The sequence below is a fragment of the Aotus nancymaae genome, unplaced genomic scaffold, assembly GCF_030222135.1.
Source record: "Aotus nancymaae isolate 86718 unplaced genomic scaffold, 86718_ANA_hifiasm-v0.15.2.pri h1tg000008l, whole genome shotgun sequence".
In the NCBI taxonomy this organism is placed as follows: Eukaryota; Metazoa; Chordata; class Mammalia; order Primates; family Aotidae; genus Aotus; species Aotus nancymaae.
In genome coordinates, this window is record NW_026988419.1 from 51,036,092 (window position 1) to 51,048,850 (window position 12,759).

Here is a 12,759-nt window from a genome sequence, read left to right on the forward strand (position 1 = left end):
GGGGCTGGAGCCCAAGATCTATGTTTTAAGAAGCCCTTCAGGTGATTCTGATGAATATGCCAGTTTCTTAGATCTTGTCATCACTGACAACTTTCTCTGAGACCACAATTCGAGTCTACAGGTTTTTCACTACTACTCATCCATCTTAAGTCCTTACTTTCCCCTTACCAGCCAGACATTTGAGTACTCCTGGTCTCTTCTCTTTCACATAACTATATCCAAAGAGTCAACAAATGCTGTCAGCTATACCTTCAAAATACATGTGGCATCTAACTTTTAACCTCCGCTGCAGTCATTCCAGTTCAAGCATAACCATTTCCCACCTGGAGTATTGCAACTGCTCTTGTTTGGTGGCTTTTGACCCTACTTTATCTACTTTCCACAAGGCAGCCAGAGAGTTTCTTTCAACACCTAAGGTTATGTGGCTTCATTGATTGAAATTCACCATGTTTCACTTCTTACTCTACAAAAGCCAAAGTCCTTGTAACTGTCTACAAGGCTTTAGGGTGATCTGTCCTTTCCTGGCCAGGAAGTCACGCCCACCTTTGCCCTCCCTCTCTCCCACTACTAGCGATCTTCATTTTGATCTTTAGAATGTATTATATTACCATGTGATATACTCTTGTTTCTTTCTGCCTTGTGCCATTTGAGTGGAAGCTTCACAAGGGCAGAAGCTTTTCTTGTTCACTGACAGAGCCTCAGTTTCTGGAACTCTGCCTGATACACCTAGCAGGCATGTAGTTATTTGTGAATAAATGAGTGAATATAGGAAGAGAAATAAATAAAAGTTGTTTGTGTGTGATAACACTGTCTTTATTGGGACTGCCCCTGCTTGAGAAGTAAAGCAGGGTATTCCAATAAATTTACCAGGTAAATTAAATTTAATCAGGATATTTAATCTGACACTTGGCCTTTGGGCTTTAAGCAAGTTTCTTTTTCCTGTTGTGTTTCAGTAAAAGTAAGCTCTAGGTTATTTTTAGTAAGCTAAAAGTAAGCTTAGTCATTCTTGGTTAAAGGACAGCAATATTATCCTTTATGGTGTTTTTTTTAAACCTAATCCAGAATCATACCTTGCATTTAATTTTCATGTCCTTAGTCTCTATTAAAGGTGCTACCCTTTATATTAATAATTAGAGTAATGAGGGATAGAGTTTAAGGATATATAAATATTTTGACCCCAACTGACTGTCACTGGATGGCTTTAGCACCCATTGGTGATTCTTATCTGCAACAATAATTATTATGATGACTGGAAATAGTGATTTTTCTCACTTTATAATTTTTCTATATTAATTACCTTAATATTATTCTACTATAGAACAGAATGTTCTCTTGTATTTTGTTTGTTTAGTGTCAGTATTACTCATGGAGTTGGTTGTTACTCAATTCTGTATTGTCTCAGCTTGGGGTCTTTCATCAGAGTCCTTTCATGTAAATGATATAAGGATGAGTAATAGAGAAACCCTACTCTGAGACAAATTTCAGAGAGGTGACCTCTGTTTCTGATTACAAGGCTTCAGGCCTGGCACGGTGGCTCACGCCTGTAATCCCAGCACTTTGGAAGACTGAGGTGAGTGGATCATAAGGTCAGGAGATCAAGACCAGCCTGGCCAAGATAGTGAAACCCTATCTCTACTAAAAATACAAAAAAAATTAGCTGGGTGTGGTGGCACATGTCTGTAACTCCAGCTACTCAGGAGACTGAGGTGGAGAATTGCTTCAATCCAGGAGGTGGAGATTGCAGTGAGTCGAGATCATGCCACTGCCTTCCAAAGTAGGCGACAGAGCGAGATTCTATCTCAAAAAAAACAAAAAATAAAACAAAACAAAAGGCTTCATTGAGGAAGTGTTGTTTGAGTGAACTGTGAAAAGTCATAAAATTTTGACAAAAGTGGGGATGGGGTGGAGCGTAAAGAAAAAAGTGTCTGAACAAAGGAAGGCTCAGCAGACTTGGAATTCGGCAATAATACAGTAGTTTTGGACTTTGATGAGGAAGTTGAAATGGAACATAAAAACCCTCTGCACTTAGCTTCATTTATTTGCTCAGGCAGGTCTCACTGCCCAAAACTTCCACCCCTGCTGTTTTGCTATAGGGTGGGATGAGGGGTAATGAGGGAGGGAATTTTAGGGAGTGAAAACAGTACAAGCCAAAAGCCCAGCTCAGATACTCCCTTCTTTTGAAACCTTTTCCAGATCCTTAATAAGGATTAACCACCTTCTCTCACACACCCTTTTGTACTTTGTGCTTCTCTGTTAACAAATCTATGTTTTGTGCCATCTGTATTTGTGGACACATCTTCCTCCTTTAAAACACGAATCATATCTTAATCACTTGGCCTTTCTTCCCAGTACTTAGCACAAATGCTCAATAAATGTTTCTTTAACATGTGTGACAGAAAGGAGAGGAGAGTGATTGGTTGGGATTGGGAGCAGGAGGGCTCTGAATGTCATTTTAAGGGGTTTGGGCTCGCTCTTCAGGCAGCAGTGAGCCACAGTCACCTTTGAACTGTGCAGCACTGATCAGAGCTGCGATGCCAAAGGATACGGTGGAAGGGGAGGACAGCCAGCATGCCTGGGCACCGGCCCCAAGTCAGAGCACGTCAGTGGGAGAAGGGAGAAGGCATGGATGCAGGTAGTCACCATCTTACAATTCTGAGACCCCATTCAAATGTAGCAAGGAAAAAGGAAGACATTGAGCACGGATTCGGGGTTTCCAGCTTGAGTGAGGCTGACACAGGCTTCTTAACAAAAAGCATCCTAGGCAGTTTGACTGGGAGTGTTTAAGGAGTTCATCATGACTCTATCTTTTCTTCATCTAAAATTCTCCCTAAAATCAAAACAGTATGTCCTGTTGAAAGATTTTATTGTATTAAATATGGTGAGAAATGAAACATTGTCTCTACTTGAGGTATGAAACCCTGGCTCCTTGTAGTGGACGGTTTTCACTTCTCTTTAATAATGGCTTTTATTAAAAATAGATGTTAATAACTGCTTCTTTAATCTTTAAACGTGGCCCTCTGAGAGCAGCTTATTATAAAAGAAACGGTTGTCTGCTTTCCTTTGGCTCCTCAGTCCCTCCTGCCCCTTCCTAACAACAGAAAATTTGCTTTGCACCTGCTCCAACTGGGTTCGAAGAGATAAGCATCTTGCAAGCCCAGAAAATTGTAGTATCAAATCTCAGCCCCAACTGTGAGGCAGCACTATCATCGAATCCCTGCTGAGAGGCGATGCTTTCCCAATTCCCCAAAGAGTTCTTTCTCCCCTGGCCCCTTTTCAGGCTTGAACTCTGACCGAAACCCTCTTTTTAACTCCCAGCATGCACTGCACTTGGTGCTGACACTGACCCATCCCTGCTTCCTCTATTCTGCCCTGGACTCATCAGTAGGTCAGGCGTTGGTAGCCCTGGGGTCACTGGGGTGCCCAATTCCAATAATGAGCACATTTAGCTAAGGAGAGGAAATGTACCCTTCTATTTGTTACAGTCCATTGCTTTTTTCCAGAAACAAATGCTAAAAGAACATTTGATATATTGTGGTTTGGTAAATATACATACACATTGCCTAATATTCACAAAGTTGTCTGGCTTTTTTTGGTGCATCTTCCTTCATAAATGTATTGTTCTAACTCATTCATTTTAAGAGGGATATGCCTGTTTCACACCTAGGAAAATGTAAATGTTTTAAAATAAAGTTATATTCAGGAATACTCTTGCAAGAATTTCAAATAAAAATAGCAAATACTATTTAAATGTGTATAACATTTTAACAGAATTGTGTGTCATTTTAAAGGGAAAGAAGAAAAATGCTGACAAGCACTTTACAACTTTGTCTTTAAAATTTCTTCTTAGGCTTTCCAAACAGACCGAAGTCATTAAAAATATTCCTTAACCCCCAGAGTCACAAAAAAGAAGCTACCCAGGTTTATTATGAGAAGGTTGAACCTCTGTTGAAGCTTGCAGGAATAAAAACTGATGTAACAAGTAAGTAATTTTCAGAATATAATTTCGCCATTTACAAAAACATACAAAAGCAAGATAACCTGAATTTTTTCTAAAGGCAAACTTGGGAAACTATTTGTAATATCCACAGTGTTTTTATGTCTTGCATAACCTACTGCAGCCAGCTCCAGAGTTATTATTTATTTTCCTTTTTATTGTTATTTTTATTAGAATATTAATATTTTTTCTTTGAACTTTTTCAGATTTTTTTCATACCTAAATTGTCAGATAGAATTCTAAAGGAAGCTGTATACTTGTTTATATATTCATTGAGATGTTTGTTATTTACACATTAATGTTGCAGTTAGACAAGCAATTGATTTTTTGCTCACTTATATAGTTGATGTCTTTCCATGGAATTCTTCCTTAGGTTGTTTTCGTTCTGACTCTGACCCCTGCTGGTTAGGTCAAAACTAAGCACTAAACTGCTGATTTTATTAATAGATGAATTTAGAGATTCCAGAAGCTTAAATTCATGGTGTAAACTAAGAAATATACTTAGATTTGTGGCAAGGAAAATAGAAACTTGTTAATACAAAAATTAATAGATGACTAGTAATATCCTTTTTGATTTTTTGACTTTGGCAACCACATTCCTTTGTTTCTTTGAGACTTATTTTCATATGGTGGGGAACTGAGTAGAAGAGGCGATGCTATGGAGAATCGCAACTTCTCTAGCTTTATTTCTATGTGACTTCACTCACAGTGGAAATTTGCAATAAATTTTAATTGATGAAAAATATTATAAAATAAGCCTACTTAAGGGATAAGCCCAGAGTTCGCTTGGAATTTCCTAGTCCCAGTTACAAATTCCTGGGGAAGGGATTCACAGTGATGTGGCTTTACTCAGCTGTAAACGAAGGAGATAGGTTTCAAGATGTAAATACTGTCATGGGAGACTACACCTAGTGACTTGATGGATTGAGGTAGAAGAAAGTTCCTAAAAAAAGAGCAAGTTTCGTGGGAAGGTCAGCCTCCATGAAATGCATCTATGACTATAGAGGTTAAAGAGAAACTACCATGAAAAACTCAAGAAGAATTTCTGAGTTAAAATAAAGTTATAGTGAAGAAATTAACCTTTCATGTTTGTGACTTTTGGCTTATTTAGAGGTGATTTATAAGGAAGAGAAAAAATTCAGATTTATGTTTCCTTTCTATGGAAGATTTTCAAAGATTGGCTAAAGGAAAAGTTTGAGATTTGTATTAGGGTGAGACAATTAAAAGTTGAATAAACTTATTGGCATACTCAATGACTATTTTGTGTCATTGATTTTACATGTGACTACTACAAAGCATCTTGACATGGATATTACTATATAGTATTCACTTCAAGAATCTCATTGTATGCTTGCTCTGTGTTCAACATTGTGCAGGATGCAAGATGAATAAGCTATCATACTTGCAGTTGAATGGCTTTCCAGGTTATTAGGGATTCAAATATATACTTAAAGCTATATTAGCTGGGGTATACATAAAAGAACTCTGATGTCTCAGGTGATATTTTGATGGGAAAGTTCAAGGAAAGCATTTGAACTAGGCAGTTTTTAAGAGGCAGAGAAAACAAAAAGTGAGGGGAGGAAGTCAGGCTAGCAGGCAGTACTGTAAAAGTGGTGGTGGTGGGGAGTGTGTGTGCATGTGTGTGTCTGTGTGTCTGTATGTCTGCGTATGTTATACCCATACATCTTGAGAGTTTGTTCCATAACTGTTCTACTTTCCTCAGTTTTGACATTATCTGAAATCTTATTCTATCATCATAAAATAGCTGCCAGTGAATTTGATCCTTTCTTATTAATATCCAGTGAGATGGGGAGTGGTGTGAATATGTGTGTGAGACAGACGCAACATACGTTAATCCTGATGATGATTTAAAATTTCTTTCAGTTTGGGCACAGATACTGTATTAGCACATTCAATCTGGAATAATCATTTCTTTAACCATCAAAAGTCTTCCTAGAGACTGAGGGTAGATCCCCTTTTCCTGAAGGCTAAAATGCTTCAGTTGAATCTGGATTCTGTTAGGGAGAAGAAAGGGCAAAATGATTTCTAGGAAGGCTCCCAACAATGTATACTACAGGAGGTGGAAGTCCAGGTTATAGGTGGATCCTTATACTACACTCAGCAGTTTACTCATCATGCATTCATTGATCTACAGTTGGTGTACATTTTTCTTTATCATAGTGTTGTAATCTGGTTTGGCAAAGATGACTCCACCAGCAGAATTAAAATTAAAAACGAAGAGAGAAAAAGAGATTGGAGAAAATAAAACTGATACACAAGGCCTGAACTGAGGCAGAGGAAATCATCAAAATGTGCTTTCCTTCTTAATTTTATTGGAGACAAAAATATGTTCTAGGGTTTTTTCTCTAAATGTGTGAATATTACTAAGTACTATATTTACTTTAACACAAAACAATAGAATATTACCTAAAGCAAATTTAGAATTTACTTATATTTGTTCATAATGGCTAATTATTAGCTGCCTAACACTCCTCCTACAGGCACATTTATAAAATTACATCATTTGCTTATAAAACCATTTTAGTATGTGTATTGGCTCAATATTTATGAAAAAATATTTCTTGAATAAATCTGTGAATATTTGAAAGTTTTAGTCTTCCTGCCTATCTTACAGTGTTATTTTTGTGATTGAAATAATATATTTGAAACTTTGTGTATTATAAAATACTACAGAAAGATGGTCATAATACTGTTTTAGTTTCAAAAATTATGTCATAGTAAGATTCAATTCATACTTTTTTTTTTGAAAGAAAATTTATATGAAAGAGTAAAGCAAAAAGAGGACATTTCTTCTGCATGTCCAGTGGGACTATTGTTTTAATGTATTCTTGTGTGCATTGGTGAGTCCAAATGGAACTGGAATTACAAAATAAATCCTATATGATGATGAGTTCATCAGGAAATAGTGCTATATAAATATGAAGTATAATTTGAACAATTACAGCTAGATATATATACTATAAGATGCTGTAATTTTTTCATAATTTTTTAAAATGGATCTTACCACATTAATAAAAATACACTTCTTTCATTTTGGCTTGTGCTGAAATCATAACTACTTTTGAATATAGATTGGCATCTTTTGAAATATTTGTGCTAAAGTTGCATTTCTACTCTGCTACCACCATCAACATAGTATCTTATGTAATAATGGCATCAGAAAAACTTCTGGGAGAACCTGGAAAGAATTATTTTTTCCTAATTGCCTATTGGTACACAAATCAAAGAGTATGAATGATAAGCCCATCCTGGCATATGATATCATTTCTCTTCTAAAAGCAGGTTTTAGAGATTGTACCATTAAAGGTGTGTGAGGTATTTTAAGGATCAGAGATCCATAGGATAATTTATAGAACAATAGAGTCAAAAAGTTAAGGCAGCAGAGAAATCAGACTGAAAAGAACTTTCGAGGCTATATGGTTCAATTTTCTCCTTGTGGGTGGAGCACAGGTGTGTGTGGCACTCAACTTTGATTTAGCCACCTACGCTAGAGGCAGAGTATGTTGTCACTGGACAATACTGTTTGACATTTTTATGAATGTTCAGAGTTACTGTACATTTGGGCAGATTAGAAAAGGCACCTCCTCTATGCTGAATTACAAAAAGGTGCCCTTTCTTCCAGGCTAATTCAGCCTAAGGTAACCGCTTGTCAATCAGGAGCACTAGCTAGATTGCAAATCCATCCTTCCCTTTGGCCAAGTGCCTTTGTGCTAGGCATAAACTGTACAAAATGAGAACTCGTGAGCTGACATTTGCCTGTTTGTAATTTTTATCTACTAGAGTTAATGCTATTTATTTTAGTAATATGAAATAAATGTGCCCCATCTATTGTAAAAGAGTCATTGAGTTATTTGAAGACAGGTATCTGTCTGCCCCTCATCTGTTGGTCATGATAGCTGCTTCCATCTCCTTCAGTTACTTTTTGTATTAACAGAGCTGCTAGACCTTATCATGGTCATTATCATTATCATAGTCAGAGACATTTATCTAAAGGAAACCTTGATCTCTGCCAGCTCAGGACTCTTGGGAGTGCCTGTGTCATCAGATAATTTTAACTCCTGGTCAGAGAGCAGTGTTTGTTGTCATCTTCTTCTTTCTCCTATAATCACGTTTTTAACACAGCTGTTAACAAGCCTGTTTGTAGTGTTTCTCTGGTTGTTTTTGGTCTACTTGAAGCCTTCTATTTCTTGGAAATGCCTCTTGGCATTCTAAATCTCACCCAGCAAAAAGCTAGGCAATCTAATGAAACTGTGTCACAAAAGATTCCAGTAGCCTGAGGCATCACTCCTTCCAGTAGCCTGAGGCATCACTCCTTCCAGTTTTACCTGCATTTTAATAAAAAAAATCTGAAAAGTAGATGTTCATGCATCATGTCTAGCTCGAGAGAGAAATAATTCTGTGAAAAAGATTCTGTTTATTACCTCTTAAATAATTTTGGATATAGACAGCCAATCCCATTCCCAACATTCAGATGTGAGTTAGGAAGTTGGAACTTGATGCCTGGGGACAATGAAGACTCATTAATGGGGTTTATACAAAAAAGTGATATAATTAAATATGTATCTGAAAATGGTTATTCTGGCTAGAGTTGGGGAGAGGTTTGAGGGAGACAACATAAAAGGCTATTGTAGTACAGGTTGAGTATCCCTTATCTGCAAAGCTTGGGACCAGAACTGTTTCAGATTTAGGATATTTTTAGCTTTTGGAATATTTGCATTATACTTAACCAGTTGAGCATCCCTAATTTGAAAATCTGAAATTGAAAACGCTCCAATGAGCATTTACTTTGAACATCATATCAGTGCTCCCAAATTTTTAGATGTTGAGACATTTTGGATTTTAGATATTCTGATTAGGAATACTTAACTTGCCTACACATAAAAGATAGATAGTGATCAGATCTAGGGAATTGGCTGGTAGAAATGGAATGCTATGGCATAATTTAAACACAGAAACAACTGGCCTTGGCCATGGAGTGGTTCTGGATACTGGAGGAAAGAAAGAAGTAATTTTCCTGTCTTGGAGTGGATGATGGAACAGAAAAAGAACAATGTGTTTGAGAGAGAATATATTTGAAAGTATACATAATGGATTATGTTTTGAGCTTACTAAATTTGAAGTACCTACAGGACAGGAAGAAAATGACATTTCAGTATTGTATCCTGTGCAAGAATTTTATCACCAAACCAATAAATGTTTTCTTATGTCCAAATCAAATTTCACCTGATTTTATTTCAGCTGATTTCCTCATCAACATTCAGTATTAACCTTAAGACCTTCTCTTATCTTGTCTTCCTGAGGAAGTTGCATTTGCATTGAAGAGGGGAGGGGGAAATTCCCAGCAGTGGGAACTGTGTTGGAAGACCTGTAAACTGTGAAGACTTTACATCTCCTATTTAGAAAGAGCACAGGTTGGCAGTTTCATAGGAAAAGGCAAATAGATGAAAGAAGAGGCTAGGTTACATTTTTTGAAATTCCATTTGTCTAGCAACCCTCTCTTTATGTTGTTTGGAGAGGGATGATTTGAATCTGGCTCTCACTGATTCCAGGGCCCACAATACTCTGTCTAAATACATATTTGGTTCTTTCTACTATATCTAAATAGTAATCCAGATCACTCTTTATCCTTCTGCCTGGTTTTTATAACCACCTATTACTTCGTATTATAGATTCATTATTTCATTTGCATATATTGTCTATCTCTAGAATGCAAATTCCTGAGGCCAAAGTCCTATGCATTTTGTTCATTTTGCTAATATATTTTATAGATGTGGGTAGTCAGATTCTTTTCATTTTGTTTCTTTGTTACAGATCTTTGATTTTATTGAACTTTTACAATGTTACTTTAAAAATTACTATTTTCAGACAGCTTGCATTAATGTATAATCAAATTCCACCCACAATTTCAAAAAAAAGACTATTACAAATCTAAAAATAAAATAAAAATAGCATTTCGATCATAACACAGTTTTAAAGCTCATTATTTATTGGATTTGAAAAACTTTACTAATGTAAGCTTTGGTATAAAAGCAAGACTTGGTAAACTCATTCTTAGCATAAATAGTTTTTCATAATCTTAATTATTTTTAATGTGTATATGTAAGATGTTTTATTTTGCATTTTAAGGCTGCAACTACTTGCTGTAGTTATAAATGAATGATCACACATTTTCTATGATAACCTTTCAAGTTTATTAATATTAATATTTTATATGTAGTTTTATTATGGCTTTCTTCTGATTAAATTTAATATAGAGAGGTTTTATTCATGTGAGTGTTAACGGCATTTTGAATAAGCTATGGGAGAATTACAATGTAACACTGCTGGATACAGAATGATTCTTTTAGACACCAAGACTAATAATTTTTAACAATATCTAAAAACATTGTAGGAAAAGCTTGAACCGTGCTGGCACCAGGGACAGACAGGCATGAAAGATTAATGTAATCTTGCATATAATGACGCACATTCTTACACAAAAAATCCATCTGCAGTGTCATGTCAGTCAGCAGAAATCTTTGATGGGTGGATACAGCTGGGCTGTCTCTTCTGGCAGAACTGCCCTGGAAAATGCTAAATGTGGTTGTGATGCTTGGTGCCATCTGCAGTGTGCCCGTTTATCCTGTCTTCACTGGCATTTACAATACTGCATAGGGCATCAGTGACTGTGGAGACAGCGATACGGAGTGACAGATTCATTTCCTCAGAGGATCTGGGCTCTGATGGGCCTGTGTGCCACCCTCTTTCTTGGGTCTGGGTTTCTTATCATTGGTGTTGGCTTTACATTGTATTTTCACATCCAACAGTTCCAGTACACATTCTTCTGGTTTGTAAATCTTACACTAACCTTTCGACTAATTTATTCATGTAAGGTTGCCAAACCGATTTAACATTGACTGTTCGATGCCAGCTAATATGCCTTATTTTCAAAATACTGCTGCTCCTAAGCCTCTGATTTAAAGGACATGTGTCTTATTTAGGGAATACTAAACAGACAGGCACCAAGATAAATTCTGTAACCACTATGTGTGGGATATTCCAAATGACTTATGTAGTTGAAACAAATATATGATCTTTTACATAAAGCTATAAAACACATCAGGCCACTGTACTTAATCTTCTTGCCCATGATTAAAATATAAATATTCAAGAATAAATGTTGTTTTATGAATTGGCCATATGTTTATCATATTATTTTGCCAGAACAAGTTAAAAACTCTAGATCATTGTTTAACTTTCACTTTGTGTATGTCTGTGTGTGTGTGTTTTTTTTTAATAGTAATGGAATATGAAGGGCACGCTCTGTCACTGCTCAAGGAATGTGAACTCCAGGGATTTGATGGGTAGGTTATATTATTAATCAGTATGTATCATAAATAGTTTATGTATTAAATGCTTTCACTAGTTTTTAGCCATATATTTGAAACCTAACATTTACAGCTCTATCTTGTTCATATCTATGTAATACTAATTAATGATGATAATATGACATGATCATCTACCTCTCAGGATCTGGTATAGGAAAGCAAAGAGAGGAATCTAGTTATAAGTACTGGGAAATGACGGTGTACTACCCTATACTTACTAATGTGCATATATTTGCATCTATAATTATTGGCTTTTACCATGTATCTAGAAAAGCATTGATGGATGTTATACTGGTCACATGGAGGAACTATTTGATGATCCTCTTTTGCAGATTAATTGATAGGTTTGATAGCTACCCATTAGTTAATTTGTATGTGATAGATTGAGAGTAGATATTTTATAAATACAAGTAAATAAGTGTATTATTTTCTGAAAGAATAAGAAATAATTTTAATTATCTCATAATGTAGTGACTATAATATAGGTATGTTATTCACAGTGGGCATTGGAAACCATTGTTTGCAACACATTGAAGTGTACAGAGATTCTTCACTGGCATGCAAACATTAGAACCAAGGCAAGTGATACAAATTTCACTGCCATTTTTTAAAATTAGGTGAACCAATTTGCTAAAGTTTTCAATTGATGTGTAAGACTAAAACTTATTATATTCCTTTAGGGAAGATTTTTTTCTGAGAGTAGATATTTGAGAGTTTAAAAAGGTGACAAGTGTGTGAATTATTTGTGTTACATGGTGATGAGCAGGGGCAAAGACCCGTAAGGTCAGGAAAGGCAGTTAGATCTGTACTTTCACCAAAGTGAAAGGCATTAACCTTCCCAAAGAATGGTTTGAATGTGTTGGGGAGGGAAACGATCCATCAAAGTGGAGCATTGGCACGGCGATTTTTCAGAAATGCTTATTCATTTATTTATTTGGATGAGAGAAAACAACAGTTGGTGAGAAAGAAAATTTGGTAAGTAAAACATGATTTTTCCAAAAGGAATTTAGTTGAGGGAAGTAAACTTGATAGCAATATTATATAAGTATTGGGAATCAAAAATACAGGGTAGGAGATTACTTCAGAACTTTATACTTAGAGGTAGACAAAAACATTAACAGGCTTTGTTTAGAAAATTGTCCCACGAGTATACAGTTTAAGAAGAGTACTTGGGGGAATCATGCCCACTAACTACCTATTTTAACATACTGCATAGTTCCTCACTAGACCTCATGAGTACATGAAGGTAGGTGCATTGCAAATGAGTCCCTGCTTCAAAACTTGATTAGATAAAGAACGAGAATAAAGATATCACAAATATTAAACTTGGTCTTACACAGCAGCGTTATAAAGTGTTCTGAATGTAGTATCTATTAA

The 12,759-nt window shown here is 36.0% G+C and overlaps 1 protein-coding gene across 1 annotated transcript in view; it reads left to right on the plus strand.

The window, feature by feature from the left end:
* Nucleotides 1-12,759, plus strand: part of CERKL (ceramide kinase like) — a 138,977-nt gene that overhangs the window by 86,522 nt on the left and 39,696 nt on the right. Inside the window, exons 3-4 of the mRNA XM_064373284.1 lie at nt 3,848-3,979; nt 11,295-11,358. Coding sequence (XP_064229354.1) covers nt 3,848-3,979; nt 11,295-11,358 — 196 coding nt within the window. The remainder of the gene's footprint in view (nt 1-3,847; nt 3,980-11,294; nt 11,359-12,759) is intronic.